At 44.4% G+C, this 18,705-nt stretch overlaps 1 protein-coding gene across 8 annotated transcripts in view; it reads left to right on the forward strand.

The window, feature by feature from the left end:
- Nucleotides 1-18,705, forward strand: part of PHACTR1 (phosphatase and actin regulator 1) — a 341,429-nt gene that overhangs the window by 294,076 nt on the left and 28,648 nt on the right. For 7 of the 8 annotated variants that reach the window (XM_080380486.1, XM_080380487.1, XM_080380484.1 and 4 more), the window contains one exon: nucleotides 1,214-1,370. In XM_080380486.1, coding sequence (XP_080236612.1) covers nucleotides 1,214-1,370 — 157 coding nt within the window. Of the gene's footprint in view, nucleotides 1-1,213; nucleotides 16,670-18,705 lie in introns of those variants that run through there. The other variant, XM_080380488.1, reaches the window with a different exon arrangement.

The raw sequence follows: 18,705 nt of genomic DNA on the forward strand, positions 1-18,705 counted from the left end.
CAAGTGCCCATGGTGCAGAGAAGCCCTGCCTTTGGCGAAAGTCAAGATCAGCTCAATAGAGTTACTTCAAGAGGATTAAATAAGTGCCACTGATAGAGAATCAGAGCTTTTACATATAGTATGTATTAAATCATGTCAGAATGGTACGTCTGCGCATGCTTTGGAAGGGGTCATGATCAGAGAACTGGGCTCAGATAAGAAGAGAAGAGGTTAATTGATAGCTGTATCTCAGTTACAGTCTGGAGCAGCCCCTTCCCGACCTCTGAGAAAACCCATCCCCTGCCTGAGCTGGCATCACAGGACTCTCCCATGAAGACCAAAACTGGTTGTCATCCTGCAGGTCGAGCTGAAGTGTCAGGCCCTTGGATTTCTTGTTTTCTGAAAGCTGGGAGCAATGCAAGCAAACAACACCCTTTTGAAAACACACACAAAAGAGATTTTAAAATGGGCATCTTTAATCTCCTCAGAATCCTCCCTTACCCTGCAAGTGAAATTAAGCAGTTTTTGCTCTTAAAGAAACGGAGCAGAGCTGCACTACCTTGGACTCTCCTGCCAAAGCCCAAAACCTCTCATGGGTTTTTGTCTCTCTCTCAGCCTGTGTCTGCCTTTCTTCCCCGCTCAAACTGCTTTGGGCACAAGCCTAGGAAAGCAAGCGTGAGCCGGGAAAGGCCACTGGTTTGCACAGCGTCTTTGCCACTGTCACTGCCTGAGAAGCAGCACCAGGTGATGTACAGAGAGCTGTGTGGTGCTTCTGATTGACTTTTGATTCCTTCTAGTGCTAGCTTGGACGTCTTGATGTCACATTGCAAAAGAGAGAGAGATACCTCTCTCTTTCCATGTGCAGTAGCTCTGCTGCCTGCCCAGATTCTGAGGCTGAATTATTCATTCCCTTACGTGGTTCAGAAGCACTGTGCTAGAGAAAGATACAGATGCTACTGGCAATTCTGAAACAAGCCCTGCTTCTCCACTCCCCTTTATGGAGCAATATTTTAATTTGTTCTTCCTGTATACCTACCAAATTCAGCTTTTCCTTATTTTGATATGAATTGAGGTTAATTGAGCCCATGAAGTTAATTGACGCCCCTTTTCCCACAGCCCATACCAATGTAAAGGAGAGCCTAGTATCTTCCCTTGGCTAGTATTTCTTTGCCTGCTGCACGCTGTAATGAAATGATGACACCTCCTTTGGCAGAGCCTCTCCTCTCTCCCACAGGCTCCCTGGCAATGAAAGTCTGCAGGAAGGACTCTTTAGCAATCAAACTAAGCAACAGGCCTTCCAAGCGAGAGCTGGAGGAAAAGAACATCCTCCCCATGCAGACTGATGAAGAGAGGCTCGAACTTAGGCAGCAGATTGGGACAAAGCTAACAAGGTAGGACACATTGTTCTAACTCTTGCTTTTGGAAATATGTGATGGGATGCAGTTTTTATCCTTAGTCTGTCGACGTTTGAGATCTGCTTGTTCACAATGTTGAAGAAGAAGAGCTATGGGGAGGGAAGACCCAGACATTATTTCTGCTCCAATATAACCTCCCATAAAACGCCCCATTTTATTTTCCTGGCATATCCTGTGGGATCTTTGGTTGTGTTAAGTATCAGCATGTACTATGTGGGGTTGGTTTGTTTCGGTGCACCATTGGGAAATGTTCAGCTTTGATAACGTTTTGGACTGTAGCTGCCGGTGCCATTTGATAAGATCTTAGTTAGTTTGGCCAAAGGGCAATGGTGTAACTTTCTCTTCTGACTGCATCTCCCATGAGTAGGTAAATCTTTTCCTGATCCAAAATATTTACATCCTTCAGTACCTCGTTTTGTTGGGTCAGTTTGGACAGATTTACCCTGTTTAGATTCTTTCTTCTTCCTAACAGTGTTATTCACCAGCTGTTCTGGTTTGCTGTATTGCATGGGGTATAGAGGGATGCCATTAAATGTGGAAGATTTCTGTCAAGAATTAGTAAACTGAGGTCAGGTAGAAATGTCTAAAAACCTCATATGCTCCAACCATGATTTCTGGAATCAGTTTAATACTCTTATCACCTTGGTGGTATGCAGAGCTGGTGAATGCCGTTAATTGTCCTTCAGTGTGACTGAGAAAACCACAAGCAGAAGACAAGCCAGTTGCTGGGATTTTTCTTGTGGGTTTTCTTTTTTGTTGTTGGTGAGAGGGCTAAGAGGGGAACACTGCTACAATGTTGTGGAGACAGGAACAATAGGAGCTTCTGGTAAATACCTCTGTCTGCATTTTATCTACTTTTTTTTTTTTCATGACCTTGTTTATCACTTCTTTAGCATAAACTAATCGCATCTTTCCAGTCTGTCTTTGAAAGTCTTTGTGCTGAATCACGCTTAGCCTACTCCAAGACTTCTCTAATTCTTCGGTGTTCTTGTTAGAGGGCCTCAGCAGTGATGCCCAAAGTGTGCAAGATGGCACCGCACTGTTGCTGGTACTGATTTTTCAGTAGTATAGATTCAGTAGTACTGATTTTCTAGTCTTTATTCAGCCTAATAGACTGCAGCTGCACATGGAGCTCTGGAACACCACATGATACCAAGGGTCCCAGTGCTGATATGATTCATTTTGAACCCTTTTGAAGTATGTGAAGAGGTGAAGCTTTTTGTCTTTTAGCCTATCTTGCTGTGCACTGCTTGACCTTGCAATGACATTGAACAGCAGTTCCACTGTCTTGCCCATTTGCCTGAATTACTTGGGTCTCTCAGAAGTTTTACAGCTCTGTCTGATGAAGGTAAATAGTGTCATTTGCAAACGTTGACTCTGCACAGCTCACTGTGCCCCAGGTGTTTTTTATTATAAATATTTTATATCTCACCTCTCCAAAACCTGCTTTTTCCCCTTTAAAGAATGTTTCTTCAGCGTATCTTTTTTTAACAAGGGAAACTAATTTTGGCAATACCCAGAACCCTTCCTGTGTACGCCACATATTCTCACAATGTTGTTGTTTGTTTTCCCAATTGTATCTCTACTCATTCAGTCTGAGGTATAATTCTTAATCATTGTCTTCTAATATAGGTAGGACTTAAGGCATTCACAAATAGTTCAAATAATTAATGTGTATATACGAGCTGAAAAAATAGCTGAGCCACTACTGTTTCATTCCTGGTTTATTCAAATGGAACATCACTGAAATTGGTCAAATTTCACAAGCCTTATCTGGAATAATATAGTTGCCAATCTGGCCTTTTAATTAGCAGTATTTACAACTCTAGCATTTCAGTCTTTTGAGAAGTTAAAAAAATCAAGCAATATGAGGAGAAAACAACTTTCTTCATCTCTAATATTCAAAAAGCCACAAATATTTCAGCCAAAACGAAGGTACCTGTCTTACCAGTGCTTTGTATCTACATGTGATGTATCCATGCGCACAGACTGATAAATGTTGGCTTGAAACAGAAAATTTCAATGTAGACAGTACTTCTTTACTGTCCAGACTTCATTACTGAATCCATCCTTTGCCATCGCTCAGGAATTGTCACGCAGTGATGCAAATGGCAAGCAAAATTAAAGTAGTGAAGCATTTATAGTCCTTAGAGAAGATGCTAGATGCAGACTATAATTGCAGCTGGCAATTTTGGATTTCAGAGGGATTTGTACTGTTCCACCAATGGTCCCCTATGGTTTAAAATAGCCAGCCAATGAAATTACATGTGCTACTTACACAAGTGAAAAAACAGAATAAAAACTTCAGCAAATAGTTATTGTCTGTAATGGATCAATTAAGGTTCACCAAGAGGCTGATTAGGATACTTCAGTATCTATGCATAATCCTCTCAGTATTTAGTGAGGAAGGGCTCATTGGCTACCACATCTGGCAGATCAGAATTTAGTACTATAAAGAGAGCATAATTTTTAAAGATGCTCGTAGCCAGGCATATTGAGAGATTGACCACTGACATATTGTGTGGGACGCAAATCATCCCAGGTGCAGTTCCTCCAGCCTCATTAGAGTTGCACCAAGAATTAATTTGGCTCAGAACTGTTTGTTCAGATCCTCTTTAAACATAGCTTGAAACCTCTGAATCTCCAGCTAGTCCCAGAAAATTTTTCTGACTTTATTATTGCGTCCACCAATAGGTAAAGAGACTCCAGAGTGGAGTTTGCCATGTTGCCTGTTTCCCATGCTGGGAGAAGAGTGCCTTGACTTACACGAGACCAGTTGTATAGGTGAGGCTGCATCCTATAGCAGGATCTGGCCCATTACACACCTGAATATTAGCTTAGCCATGAGACAAATTAACACCTTTGTGCCTATCATGTGCATCCCCTATGACAGCTCAGCACATGTATATCCAAGCAAAAATGGAACTTTTTGCCCAAGATGGCAAAATATGCCCTGGCAAAGGCAGGACATCACACATGACATGAATTCCAGCCACAAGAATAGGCTGCTGCACCATTTTTCTGGGTAGACTTTACACAGCAATTGCAGCAACTAATTAGAAGACCTCTCCCTCTGACCAAACCAGAATGAACTGCTCCAGAATGCGATACCCACTATGAAGCAAGGAGCAAAAATAGTGAATTAAGATGCAGAGCTTCCAGCTCATAACCACATGTGACTTGGGGATAGGAAATGGATGCTGGAGGCCATGTTCTTGGCTGCTAAAAACCCTTACAACTCCATTAACTTCTACTCTAAAATGCAGACCTTCTGCACTAAGTAAATCTTTAAGTGGGTATGGTTTTCTTTTTTTTTTCTTCTTTTTTTTTTTCCTGCATGCTTAGCTTCTCCCATACTCCTTCATTTTATCCCTCTGGTACCTGCACAGCTTCACAGACACTCCTAGAAGTGCGTATAAGTGACTGTAAGACAGAAAGGAGAAAACAGGTAGAAAAACAGGACTCTGAAAGTTAACAGGTAGAGAGAAAAGACAGGCAGCCTTCTGCCTGTCTCTCTGGCCATGTTGGACCTGCTGGAAAGGAGTGGTCCCCCAGTTACTCAGGTTAGAGCGGGGAGCAGGAGGACCTGGATTTAGCTTTCAGTGGCTATCAGGGTGACAGGAGTTGAGCATATCTGGGCTAAGATGGTGAAGCAAGTGGATCTGAGCTTGAAGACTCTCCCAGGGGCAATTATAAAGGCATGGCCTGACAGGAGCCCCTGGTGAGGAGAAGGGCAAGCACTGATGGATGATGCACAGCAGAGCCACATATGTCCCAGAGACTGCAGGACTGTCCCCTGGTACAGACATGGGTGCTTCAGTACCAGTCCTTGCACTTCTGTTTCACCAAAGAATCATAACAGTGGTCATAAGAGACCACACAGACTTCCTCATTCAACATATTTTTTAGAAAGCACAAAAGCCCTTTAGAGAAAATACATCTATCTATTTCTGTACAGCCATATGCTACACCAGACTTTGCTGAGGACTTTGCAGTCCCTTGACCTGGGAAGACCTGGTTTCTTTCACAAAGTCTCCCCCATACCTTGAGACAATGTGTATCTTTAGACTATGGCTGATCTGCCTCACATCCCACAAGAGAGGTTTTCCAATGCACTCAAGTCTTTTTTGAGTCTCTTAACCCCCCAGCTCTAGTGAAGGTGCTCATTAGCAATTAGATACAGGAGTATTAAAGCTGAGATTTTGCTCCAGTGCTTTTCAAGAGTGCATGGCAGTGTCCTTATCTGTTTTCCCTGAATTGCCTTCATCCTGGCTTTTCCCACCTGCTGGAATAGAATGATCTAATCATACAAAAAATCTGGTAATCCAGTAATATTATCATCACATTGCTAATAATCAATGTTAAAGGAACTTCTTAATATTCACGGTATTCTTACTGGTCAGTATCATGTCTGTCTTGTCAGCACTCTCCTACCCGCCGGGGGGCAGAGGGCAGGCTGGCTGCAGGTCACAAGGCAGGGAGATACATGAAGGCTGTCCACAGGCGAGCAGTATGTGTCAGGGGGCTACCACCCATCACTGGCAGGTGCCCCAGGCAACCCAGTCAGATTTTACAGCCCAGTAAAATTTTGCGCTGTGCTGCTGCCAAAAGGTGCCGATTGCAGGAGACGCGTTTAATGCAGAACCGTGCCTGGTTGTGAAAGCAAAGAGAGGTGAGGTGGGTGAGCACCCCTCTGCACGTTAAATAAATAATTCACTAGAAAATAATTAAACTGGAAACAAATAAAGAAGAAAGTAACTTCTTGTGGTGTCCACACACTATGTTTTGTCTCTCTTGTGATTTTGAGTGATGGACGTCCCTGTGCTCGGCTGAATCCTGTGTGTGTGCCGCTGTATACATGCTGCTGGCTTTAAAGCAGTGAACCGATGGCACGCACCTCTGTCAGACACACAGTCGTGCTCTGCACTGGTTTTTGTTCAGCCCTAGATTCACTCGCTACAACACCTCACAGGGTGCTGTCCTTTCACCAGCAAGCAGAAAGCCTTGATCTGAAGCCATATAAATAATACATTGCAAATATCACGAGGCAAAGGACGGGAAGTATGAAAATAGATCACAGAGACACTGTCTGTGTGCACAGGGCTGTAAATATGTATGCTTGAGATACGGATGTGCACACCTGATAGATACGTTTATAGTCCCATTGATGCTTTGGAAATAGTACCAAGATGTCTGTGACTGAGGAATGAAGCATGGAAAAGCATAAATCTTTGTTATGGAGCTGCAGGTTTGACAGATGATGGTCACCTACTACCAGGATCAGAAAGGTAATCTACTCTACGCATTCCCTGATCAATACTACGTCTTCCTCAGCTCTACTGAAAAATATTGCCTAGAAACAGAAATCCTGTGATGAAATGAACTTGGTGAATTCCCACAAGTATAAAATTGATTTTTAAACTGTCATGAGGCTGCCATGAGGGGTTTGGAGTTGTTCACATCAGGTGCTGGGTGTCTGTGTGTCCCTCTGAGTGAGGGAAACTACTCAGGAGAAAGAGCAATGGAGTATGTTTGTAGATAGAAGGAGACGTGAACCAGAAAGAAGAGTAGAAACACTGGACAGTTTGGGAAAAGGATACCATGATAGGAACAGAGATAGATTTTACTGAGGAAGGGTTTTGTGCAATCGCTAAAATGCACAGCAGTTCCCTCAGAGGCCTGAGGGGACTGAACACTCCAAAGTCACCATTTTTATTTACAAAAAAATTAGGCCGTGAGGAGATTGGGCTTTTTGAAATGGTTAATTGTTTAAACAGTGTCACAGTCCTGTTGAGGGGAGGGTTTGTTCCGACAGAGGATGGCAGCAAGGTGGCCCCTGTCAGGCATGGCTGCATCTCCTCGTGGCTGCTCCGCGGCCTGCGCTGTGGGGAGCATTTTGTGCCCTCCCCACCTCCGAGTCATTTAGGGATAAAGAGAATGGGCAGACAGCAGGATTAGGCTTTATTCACAGACCTCATTTTGTTGGGTAACGTGAAATAATTTCTTCCTAATTACCTCTGACGTCTGCAATTCTCACACTTATTGTTAGCTTCCACTAATGAGAGAAAAGCAAGTGCCTAAAGCAAGAGCTCATCCCCGCAGCAGCGCGCACGCGTGTGTGTGTGAGGCTCGCCTCTTCCCACGTCGGGTGCTGGGGATAAATCACACGGAAAATGGGATTGTGGTAAACAAGCTCATCTAAATCCTGGATTAGAGGGGACGATGCGACAGCGCTAGATGCATGAATGGGGGTGACCAAAAAAAAGCTGCAAAGTGCTCAGCCTGGGCTTTAGCTGTGGTGGTACCTAGGGAAAACAGCTTTTTTTTTTTTCCCCCTTTTAGTTTACCCTCATGAGGAAGCTGTACATTTGTGAGAAACCCCAAGGGAGCTATCTAAATGGCCCTTAGCATCGGGGGGAAGGCAGCAAAAGCAGGTGATTATCTATGGGCAACAAGCTGAAACCAAGTTATTGTTACACCCGTGGGCTCAACTGCCAGTAATAAATACTCTGAGCAGAACTGATCGGGGTTTTGTGTGGGGTACGGATGGGAGATGGGCTCTCAAGACCCTTGTCAGCTGTCTTTTCTGTGATTGATGTCCTGCCGAGCTCTGCTGTGCTGAAAGCAATGGTGGCTTTGTAGGTAAAACACTCTGGGAAGGCTGCATCTTCCATTTACGACCTCAGGCAAGCCACTGAGAGAAACGCATGCACACATACACATAGATGTCAAGGTATGTTGGGGTCTCCAAATGTATGTATGTGCCTATGAACTTTGGAAAATTCCGTTAGTTGACAAACTCTCATTGACAGCAAAGTTTGCATGCTTTTGAAAAACCACCCAGATATCAGGATCTCTTTAGACATTGAACTCTGTGTTTCGGTAGGACAGGGAGACGGTTTGGACTTGTCTCTTTATATTAGGAATTTTCGTAGCTAACATCATTCATCACAGCAAAAGACAAGTCCATCATCACAAATGATGCTATTACTATGGCTTTGACATGAGTTTCAACAACTAACAGCATGAGGTTGCTTCATCTGAGTAATTTACTATGGCAAAAGGTCAGTGGAGCAGTCAAGGGAATGGGGAGGTGACAGTGGGTAATGTCACCACAAAACACATCACCTCTAGGTGCTCCCTTGTTCGTGGAGTGAACAGTGCCCTTAATCTGTGGTCTGGATGGACCCTGGCAGTGTGATCGCTCCACTGTCACAGCTTTACCTTGGGACAGAGCAAACTCCTTCTGCCACCAGTTTTGCTCAACCCAAGCCAGCAGATGTTTGCTGTGTATGAAAGCAAAGCCTTGCAGAGTGGTTGTAGTCTGTCCTTGGTCAGATGTGTCTCTCCACGTTAGAAGGTGGGGCTCCAAATGCACAGAGACAATTTATTTACGTTCCTATAAAGGAGGAGGAACGTTGTGCTGGGGAGAGGAATGCTCTTAATGACAGGCAACAGGCAGCAGCATTTGAGGGCGAGGTCTCCCCAGAGGCACCCGGGTGGCCGCTGGTGAAATGGAAAGTGTTTTCTCCGTGTCAGAAGTTCATTTCAATCAGAGACGTTGCCAGCCCAGGAAGGTACTTGTTATTCCTGGGGTCTGTCACTGCTCCCGGTGCCTGCTCTCATGGAAGCAGCGCATGTCACCCTGCGCTGTCGTTGCAACATCTGTTTCTCCCATCCTTGCTGTGCAGAAGCCGAGGCAGAATACACTACGGGGCTGCAATTTCCTCTTCGTGCCTCCCATCCTCTTCAGCCCCCTGACACAGTCTGTGTCTGAGGTCTAACTCGAGCTGTCAACACAGCCCAGGCGAATATATTTAGTCTACCTTAGTTTCCTTTGCCGTTTCGGTGGGGTGTGGTATCCTTCATTTTCCACCCTGGATTGTTTGCAGCGTTGCTTTTAGTTGTCAGCCACTGTCAGCTCTTACCTCAGAGGAAGCCCCATTTCTCTGCTGGGCAAAATAATTCATGGTGATATAATGCAAGCTTGTGGCAGTAATGAAATAACATATGTCGGTAATAGAAATAGTCTTTTATTTCTCCGTTAAACAAGAGGCCATGTGGAGTCCACACAGTACTCTTTTGAGTAAAAGAATGACAAGTATTAATAAAACCAGGTGAAACAAACACAACCAAGGAAGCAGCTGATTCAAAATACTATATTCTGGCTTTATAACAAGAAAACAAAGGTGGTTTGTTTGACTTTTTTTTTTTTCTGGTTAATGCTGACAAATTTAGGGCATCTCCATTAAGAACTAGCTCATAAATTTCCACCTTGAAAAAAAACTAACCATAAATCTTCATGTTTTGTGTCTGCTGATTGTGGGGAGTTAATCACAAGCACAACAGTTGCTCAGCTTGGATGACCTTGTAATTTCCGTAAAGGAAGCAAATCAGATGGCAGTACAAGTAGATAAAAGAAGCAGACTGGCAGGAATAAATTTCACTTTGTAGCCTGATGATTGTAAAATGGAGAAATTGCTTTTTGAGCAAAATATTTAACCTCTCTCAGAAGTTACAGTTTGCAGTTTTTTTCCCCTTTGGTGTATTATGGCCTATTTGGCAACACGTGCAGGAGATTAACATAGGTTATCCTCGTAAAGGAGTCAAACACATAAAATCAGGTTTTTATCCTGGCTCCAATCAGCTTTTAAGTATATATGTGCTCATATATGTGCACTGTGACTATTACTGTGAGCACAAGCAGGAATGCTAAAGAAGTAAGTCTTAACTTGTGTGCATGTTCATCTGTCCATGTCCAGAAAAACAGGAGTTTCACATGCAGGTTATTGTATGTGAGTAAATAGAGGTGACTTTGAAGAGTTAGTCCTGTAGTAAACAGGATTTAATGTCTTATGAGTTTGTTTTATATAGGATTATAAATGTCTTTTGGACAAATGTACCAAGAAATCAAATATAGTTACCACTACAACTGGTGCGATTATGTAAGGTTGGAATTTTGCCTGTTTTCCCTAAGATACAGTGTTAATGTGAGGATCACGTAGAGATGGACAGCGACTTTTTTTGAATACATGCAGAAAAGTTGCAACCAGTCTTTGCAAGGCAAGCGCAGATGTGAATTATGCTCATATTTCAGTGCACTGGGATTCATAAGCACTGCATAGACCATATGTGGGGATTAAACAAAGTCCTTAGCCTCAGACCTGACCATGTAAAATTACCATTTATGTTAATAACATTAGTGAAGAGGAAGTTCTCTCATGTGCAGTAGACCGCATCAGCTGTCTGTAAGTATGCAGCCTGTATTCAGTGCTTGCCTTTCTGATGATAAATAATCTTCAAACCAGCAAACTACAGGGAAAGCACGTTAGCACCAAGGTAAATTCAGTAACCTAGTTCTTTACTGACATCCCTGAATTCCTGAGGCAGCAACACTGACGGTTAATGAGTAATTAATAATAATAGCATTCAGTATATTGTATTTGCTAAATAAGCAAGGATCTATAATGTCAGGCTGGACTATTTATCCTGCAGAATATCTGAGCTTTTCAGCATGCTGGCAGTCTTCATGATTTCCTTTCTTGCAGTAATCAAGACAGAAATGGTCTTCCTCCCTCCCTGCAATCAACTGGCCTTGATTTAAAATCCAGCCTTTCAGGCAGGAGACCTTGGTCTCAGCCAGCGGGGGCTGCAGAGGCGCCAGCCTGCTCCTTCAGTGGGGAACAGGGACGCTGCCTGGGTCCCTTCTCCTCTACACACACAGGGACCTCAGTGACCTGGTGGGATGGTGGATGGCAGCATTCAGGGGACTTCGGTCACGTGGTGGGATGGCAGCAGCTCGGTTGCACCCAGGTCCTGTGGGGGAGCACGCAGGGAGATGTAAACCACAAGTAAATGCTGTCCTCAGGAGGCACTCACAGAAGCTACAGGGAAAAGCCTCTGGCTATCTGCCATGAAGGTCCTTCCGTGGCCCCATCACTGGCCAACCTCCAGCCAAGCCTGGGAGCAGCGTGACCAATGAGCTCCTTTGGCCTGCTTGGCTGCACGGGGAAGCTGGAGCACCTGAACTCTCCCTGGCTTGCCTGGAACACTCTCTGCCCCAGTGCAAGGACTTCCCTGCCCCAACATCCAGGTTTCAGCTGTAAAAGAAAGAGGGTGAGCAGCCTCTCTGAGAGGAATTTGCTTGGAGTTGGGCTTATGGACGCACTGCAGCTGCACATCAGTCTCGAAGTGGGGAGTTTGGTGCCTTCTTAAATCTCCCCTGCCAGGGAATTCTCGAGCTGATCCCAAAACCTCCCTCTGCTTCTTTCAGGAGGAGGAGTGGCTGATGTCCCAAGGCCAGAACGTCCCCAGAAACTCCTTCTCTTTTCCCAATTAACTGAGTGCAAATGCCTGGTGTCCCTCACCCTTGGGTTGGGGCAGAACCATTGCCCCTCGCTTGTTTGGGCAGATACACATGCTGAGATGTGTGATACCTCACCAGCCATTTCAGCTTCCCTCTCCGACTAGCAAAGAAAATCTAATTACTGCAGTTATAAGAGCTACCAACATTTGGCACCACACTGTTTAATTCCAGCAAGTTAAGGCTCCATCATGTTTTCTAATGTAACATGACAGATGAGAAAAGGCTCTGTAGCAGTGAGAAGATACGATTTTTGCCTCTGAAACCCATCAAGTGTGACACATTTTGGGGAGGTACTTTTATTTCCTTTTGTCTTGACTAATTCTTCTCTTCAGAGTCTTTCTTCTGTCTGATTCTCCTTGTATTTCAGTGGTGCAAGTAGCTCCCCTCCACCCTACCCCGGTTCAGGATACGGTACAGCCCTTGGCCTCAGTCTGAAGGATTTTAGAGCAGATCCAAAGACAGTGACAGGGAAATGAAGGGCATCAGTGGAGGAATACTTGGCATCACAGCTCACTTGTCTCAGCATTCTCCCTGATCGTTACGCACTTGGCTGCCTCAGATTTGATTCTCCCACCTGCCCATCACTGTACCCTGCCTTTCTCTCGGTTCTGTGCACTTGTCACTAGACGTATCATGTTTTAAAAATTAGGGCACTTGTTAAAAACCTCAAGAGAGAACAATGCCGCCTCCCTGTTGAGCATAAAAGTATAGCTGAAAGGATGAATTTGACGCAGCAGTATGAAAGATTTTGTGCCATCTTTATTTTCTTTAACGTTACTTTGATCAATAATGGCAACCGGGAGAAGTGCCCAAAGACTGGAGGAAAGCAAATGTCAAATAAATATTCAAGAAGGAAGACTCAGGGAATAACAGGAATCAGGCAGCCTCACCTTGATCACTGAGAAGGTGATGGGGCAGCTAATCCTGGAAACCATATCCAGGCACGTAAAGGACAAGAAAGTCATCAGGAGTAGTCAACATGGTTTCACAAGTCATGCTTGATCAACATGATGAACCTGCACAATGGCCTGGTAGACAAGGGAGGAGCAGTAGATGGTGTGTATGTAGACTTCAGTAAGGCTTTCAGTGTTGTCTCCCCTAAGATGCTCCCAGTTAAGTTGTTGAAGTATGGGCTGGATGGGCAGATGGATTGAAGATTGTCTGAATGGCTGGGCCCAGAAGCTGGTGATCAGTGGCATAAAGTCTAGACCACTAATTAGCAGTATACCCCTGAGGGCCAATACTGGGACCAGTCCTCTTTAACATCATTCATTAATGGACAAGGTGTACCCTCAGCAAACTTGCTGATGACCCGGAATTGTTGCACTAGAGGGTTGTGCTGCCATATAGAGGGACCTTGACAAGCTGGAGAAATGGACGGATGGGAATCGTGGATTTCAACAAAGGCAAGTGCCAAGTTCTGCACCTGGGGAAGAAAAACTCCATGCACCAGTATATGCTGGGAGCTGCCTAACTGGAGAGCAGACTGGCAGAAAGGATCTGGGTGTCCTGATGAACACCAAGCTGGACATGAGCCAGCAACATGCCTTGGCAGGAGAAAGAGGGCTAATGGTATCCTGGGCTGTGTTATTAGAAAAAGTACTGCCAGTAGGTGAAGGCAGGTGATCCTCCCCCTCTGCTCAGCACTGGTAAGGCCACACCTGCAGTGCTGTGTCCAGTTTTGAGCTCCTCCGTACAGGAGAGGTAAGGGCATATGGGAGAGAGTCCAATGAAGGGCCACAAAGATGTTTGAGGGACTGGAGCATCTCTCCTATGAGGAAAGGCTGGCAAAGCTGGAACTGTTCAGCCTGAAGAAGAAAAGGCTCAGGGGGGATCTTCTTTATGTGTGTACATGCCTGAAGGGAGGGGACGGAGCCAGGCTCTTCTCCGTGGAGCCTGGTGACAGGACCAGAGGTGGTGGGCACACACTGAAACACAAGAAGTGCTGTCTGAACACCAGGAAATATTTATTTTCACTGTGGGTGACCAAGCACTGGCACAGGTTGCCCAGGGAGGTTGTGGAGTCTCCCTTCTTGGAACTATTCAAAAGCCACTTGGACACAGTCCTGGCTTTTGGTGGCCCTGCTTGAGGAGAGGGGGGGTGGACCAGATGACCTCCAGAGGTCCCTGCCAACCTCAACCCTTCTGCGATAGCACAAGGCATCAGAAGAGCTGGTGACATCTTTGTATATTAGCAAAGTCTTCACCTTTGGAAATGCAGCGTTGGCTGATCTTTTGTGTGCCTGTGGCCCTGCAGAGTGGCCAAGTTCTGTCTCAGACTTTCCCAGTCCTGACTCCCTTCACTCCCCCCAGTCTAAGGTTACTGTGACTGTGTCTTACAAGGCTGTTCTGATGCAATGCTCGATAAATCTCTCCTACTTTGGGTTATTGCACAATGGCTGTGTCGGCACAAACAATTTAGCCAGGTCACAAGCTCTGACAAATGCCTGTCTATGACATGTAGCCTGTAGAAGTCTCTAGCTCACTTCAGTTCCAAGAGAGTATGGGGTTAGCCCTTGAGACCAAACTCCTCATGTTCTGCTCCATGGAAAAAATTACCAGGGTTCAGTTTCTAAGCAAGAACATCTCACAGGCACGCTGTATTCACATGGAAATCAACTCCAGACACCCAGCTTCCCTCAGCAAGCATTTCTCTCAGTGCTGCACCCCCCCATCCCCTCCATCCACCTCTGCCATAGCGAAAAATAACCCCCAGTGTCCCAATTTCACTTCCAAGAGTGTTTCAAATTCCTTGCATCCTTGTATAGCTCTTTTCTCCTTTTCCAGCTATCTGAAGCAGAACCTTAAGATCTGCCTTCAAAACTTTCTGTCTCTGGGTGGATCCAGAGACAACAAACAGGTTTATTGTTCTTTCTCAATTTGGGGAATTGGGAGCTTGCGGCTCTCAAAAATGTCCCAGCCAGCCTGCAGTGGTGCTGCCTGGTATCTCTACAACAGCAATGATCTCCAGAAGTGCAGAGTACAGCAATGTTCTAATGGCTCTAGTAAGAAAACAGGGTGGAAGTATGTATTTGATGCACGTTTTGCCAAAAACACTGCTCATCGGAGTTTGAAAAGCTGACAGTGTGTAATAGTTGCGAGACATTTTTTCCCCTCCTCTTCCTTGGCAGCTGATGTTCATTAGCTGGGCTCAGCAGAGCACCGCTGCAGTCAAGCAGGAGCAGAATTGTTATTAGCACTAGGTAATCTCCAGTCACGAGGGTGGGCTTAACACCCAATAAACTATGAGGTACAGATGTAAATTCAGTATGCTTGTAAAGCAAAAGGCAAGTCCACGTGGCTGTGGCCAGTGGGGGTTGGAAGGAAGGGCTGAAAGAGTGTGTTCTTTTACTTCAGCTCGCTGCTGATGCGTGAGAAATTGCAGATTTTAAACCAATACTGAAGGCGAGCAGACCTGGGAAGCAGGCACTGTATCTGCTTGCCTAGGCCATCCTAGGCAGCACGTTCCACGTACCCATCTGCAGGCTCTCCTAGCAGTAGGTGCAGTTTTCAGTTTTATGAATGCTTTGTGCATCATTGGTACGTGTTCAGCAGGGATTTTTGTCAGGGTGACTGTGCTGATTCCCTTGGCTCCCTCTCTCAAGCCCCCTCCCCTCGCCTTCACTGCAGCTGGATGTGCAGAAAACAAGTGGATGCCACAAAACCAGGACACTGAAAGCCCAGGACAGAGGTATTTCAGTCCTGGCATCTGAGTGTGCCCTGCAGGGAAATCCAGGCTTCTCCTATGGCATGTCAGCAGCCATGAACAAATCTACTTTCCTCATCTTGCTTACAAAATATTTTAAATATTAACTCTCTCCAGCCTCTCTGCCTGAATGCTAGCTGCGTAAAACTATTCAGACTGGTAAGGAGCTCAAAAATCAATCACCAATTTGAAGCAGTCTGTCTTTAAAGAACAAACAATTGCAAAAATGTGCATTTTAATGGCATCGTCATTTGAAATATCACAAGGAAGACATCTACAACACTGTCCCAATGGGGTTTAAGAAGTGAAGTGTCTGAAATGTCAAAAAGAAATGACTCTTCAGGTCAGCTGGGCCAGGAACAGGCTTCTCTCCCATTTTATTTAAGGAAGATGGAAGATGTCATTGAGCGCTCCCTCCCCCTCTATAGTTCAACATCAGCTCGAATTAAGGAAAAAAACAATGAAAATAATACTGGTCTCCCCCCAGCAGCTAGATTGTAATAATGAAGCAGGTTTTTACATTGATAAAGTGTCAGGGGGAGCTGGGGAATGTGCAGGCAAGAGAACAGTTACCTGATGTTAGTCAGGAGGCTGAAAGTGGAGGTACTTCAGGAGGGGTTGAACTGAGCCCTTGAAACTTCAGGCATAAAATGTCAAAAAGCTGATGTCACACTGTACAGAGAACAAAAAGAAAGCCTGCAGCCTGTTCAGTATAGCACACAGGGTTTCAGTGTCCCTCTGGAAGTGTTTTGTTGCAGAGGGTTGGGGTTTTTTTGTTTATTTTGAAGAGTATTTGCCTGGAAATAGGATCTTTTTTACTTTGGAGATTATTGATTCCTGCTGCTAATTCCTTATTTGATGTAATAAGCCTCTTTGTAACGTTCCGTTTGTTTTGCTGTGGAAATACTTACGAAGCAACCAAAAAAAACCCCTAAAGATTATGGCTTTATGGTCCAAATTTAGCCTCTGGCTAATTATGTGCATCTCAATAACTTTGATAGAAGAAAATGCAGATGGGACAAGAATTCCTCTGAGTAAAAAAGATCTTGTCATGCTTTTAGGCCACTAGTTCTAAACCTAAAGTTGATGATATAACTGTGAGCAAATAACATCTAATATCTTGTCAAAATAACTGCAGTGTCCTAAGGTTTATTTAATTTTAACCAGGTGAATAGTTTCCCTTTTTTTTTTTTTTTTTTGTTTTTTTTTTAACAAGGCATTCTTGGTATTTTCTGTTTCTGGTGCAGCATGTTTTCATTGATGTTCCATGAGATGCTACAATTTTAGAAAAATATTTCTGGACTTTGCTAATGCATAGAGGCAGAAGTAAGTTCTGGCAGTGAAGGTGTTAAATACACACCAGCTAGAAGGGTAAAGGCTGTGTTCTTGAAGGAGCTGGGAATTCATATGGTGGGTAAGGTAGGGTGGTGACACAAATTATCTAGAAAGATAAGAAATTAATTTGCAAACAGTGATGCAAATACAAAAGAATCAATGCTGTAAAAGGTAGGCAAGGACCCAGTCTGACCAGCAGGTATCACAGATCCAGATGTGACCATTAAATGGCCAGGAATGACCCAGACATCTGCGCTGCAGCTGGCACCGCAGCTACTGGGGAGAGCTCTCCTTGTAACCTGCTTGGGCAGATTTGTGCTTGTAATTACCGTCGCAGTTCCTGCAAGAAGGGTTGTGTCTGCTGGAGTTGGCTGAATGAGGGATTTTTTGCATTTGGTACTCAAATGGAACAAAATAATTAACAAGTGGAGTAGGGAAAACTGAATAAAAATAGCAAATTGAGGCGCTTTTTTTTTTTTTTTTTTAGTATTTATTGCATACTGAAAACTAGCATTTCGGGTCAGAATCAAGTATTCTGTCCGATGTATTTTTTAACGCTTAAAAAAATTATTTTATTTTGAAGGAAAGTACGTCCAGTGAATGGTTTTCTCAGCTGAAACTACTCAGTAAGTTTGACCTCACCTCATGGATAGGTTCTAACCTGTTGGAACTCAATTTTTTGGTAATTTTACTGTCTGTCACAAATGTTCCACCCCACCTTAATTCTTAATCTCCAACTGAACGTTTTATTCCACAGCCATTTGCAGTAAGTCACTGCTATTTATCACCTGCCTTTCATGCAGTCTGGGGGTCTGAAATCCCTCTGGCACAAAATAGTTAATCACTCTTAAAGCTCTCAAATTTGTCCACTTCCAGGAATTTTCCACTTCAGTAACAAGACACAGTGTGGGCACCATGCTATTTCCTATGCATCTTTTCTCCTAGAAACTGAATTATCATGGTTTTGAATTGCTAGCACTGCCAACTTATGTTATAAAAGCGTTTATTTGGAATTCCTATACTGTGGCTGTTCCAAGTCACTGTGTGTTTTAGCTTTTGATTCATTTCTCAGAAAGTGGGTAAGTTGCTCCTTTTTTGACATTACCAATGCAAAGTGCCTGTTTGGAGTTGAATTTGATTTCTGCAGAATCGTTTGTTTGCCTTTCTTCATGCTGGCACTGGTAAAATGGTCTATAACAAACTAACACAGTCAGGGGATATATGTAATTCCTCTTTCTCTGCTCTTTGAGTCAGCGAGCTGGTGAAGCTCCTGCACAAGTTGTCTCTGTTAAAAACCAAGAGCTTTTTGCATTTTGGATTGAAATTTGCCACGACGGTCACAGATTATTTGGACTGCCAACCAAACCTGGTTTGTTTGTGTACGTGTTTTAAACGTCCCTGGGTTGATATTTTAGGATGACATAGTGCCTATGTGAATAAGAAGGTAGGGTGCTGTTGCTTTTTGAAGGAGACACACTGCATGCTAGCAGTGCTGGAAGTGTAAACTACCTGCTAATGCACAGGCTATGCACATACAGGCACTGTGGTCCATATGGAATCACTGTATAGTCACTGTGGTCCACAGAGGCCAACCAGGAGGCCAGATCTTCACGCTAGCTAAATACAGGGAAGAGGATTCCTCTGTTACACGCTTCTGCCCTTGACCCTTCCTCCAAACCGGCAGCTGCTTCTTGGCATGGGTAAAATTTAAGTTTGTGGCAGCAGATTTCTCAGAAGAGGATCCTTAGAGGAAAGGGGCACTGGGAAAAATCAGTGGGGTTTTAGAGGGTTGTAGGATGTTTGGGGAGTGCGGCTGTGCTCTTGTCATCCCTCAACCTCCTTCCGTGGTTTCTTCCCTGGCCTCACAGACCTTCTTCCCACCTAAAATGTTGCTGCTTCTCTCC

This window comes from Falco punctatus (assembly GCF_963210335.1).
Source record: "Falco punctatus genome assembly, chromosome: 3".
Classification (NCBI taxonomy): Eukaryota; Metazoa; Chordata; class Aves; order Falconiformes; family Falconidae; genus Falco; species Falco punctatus.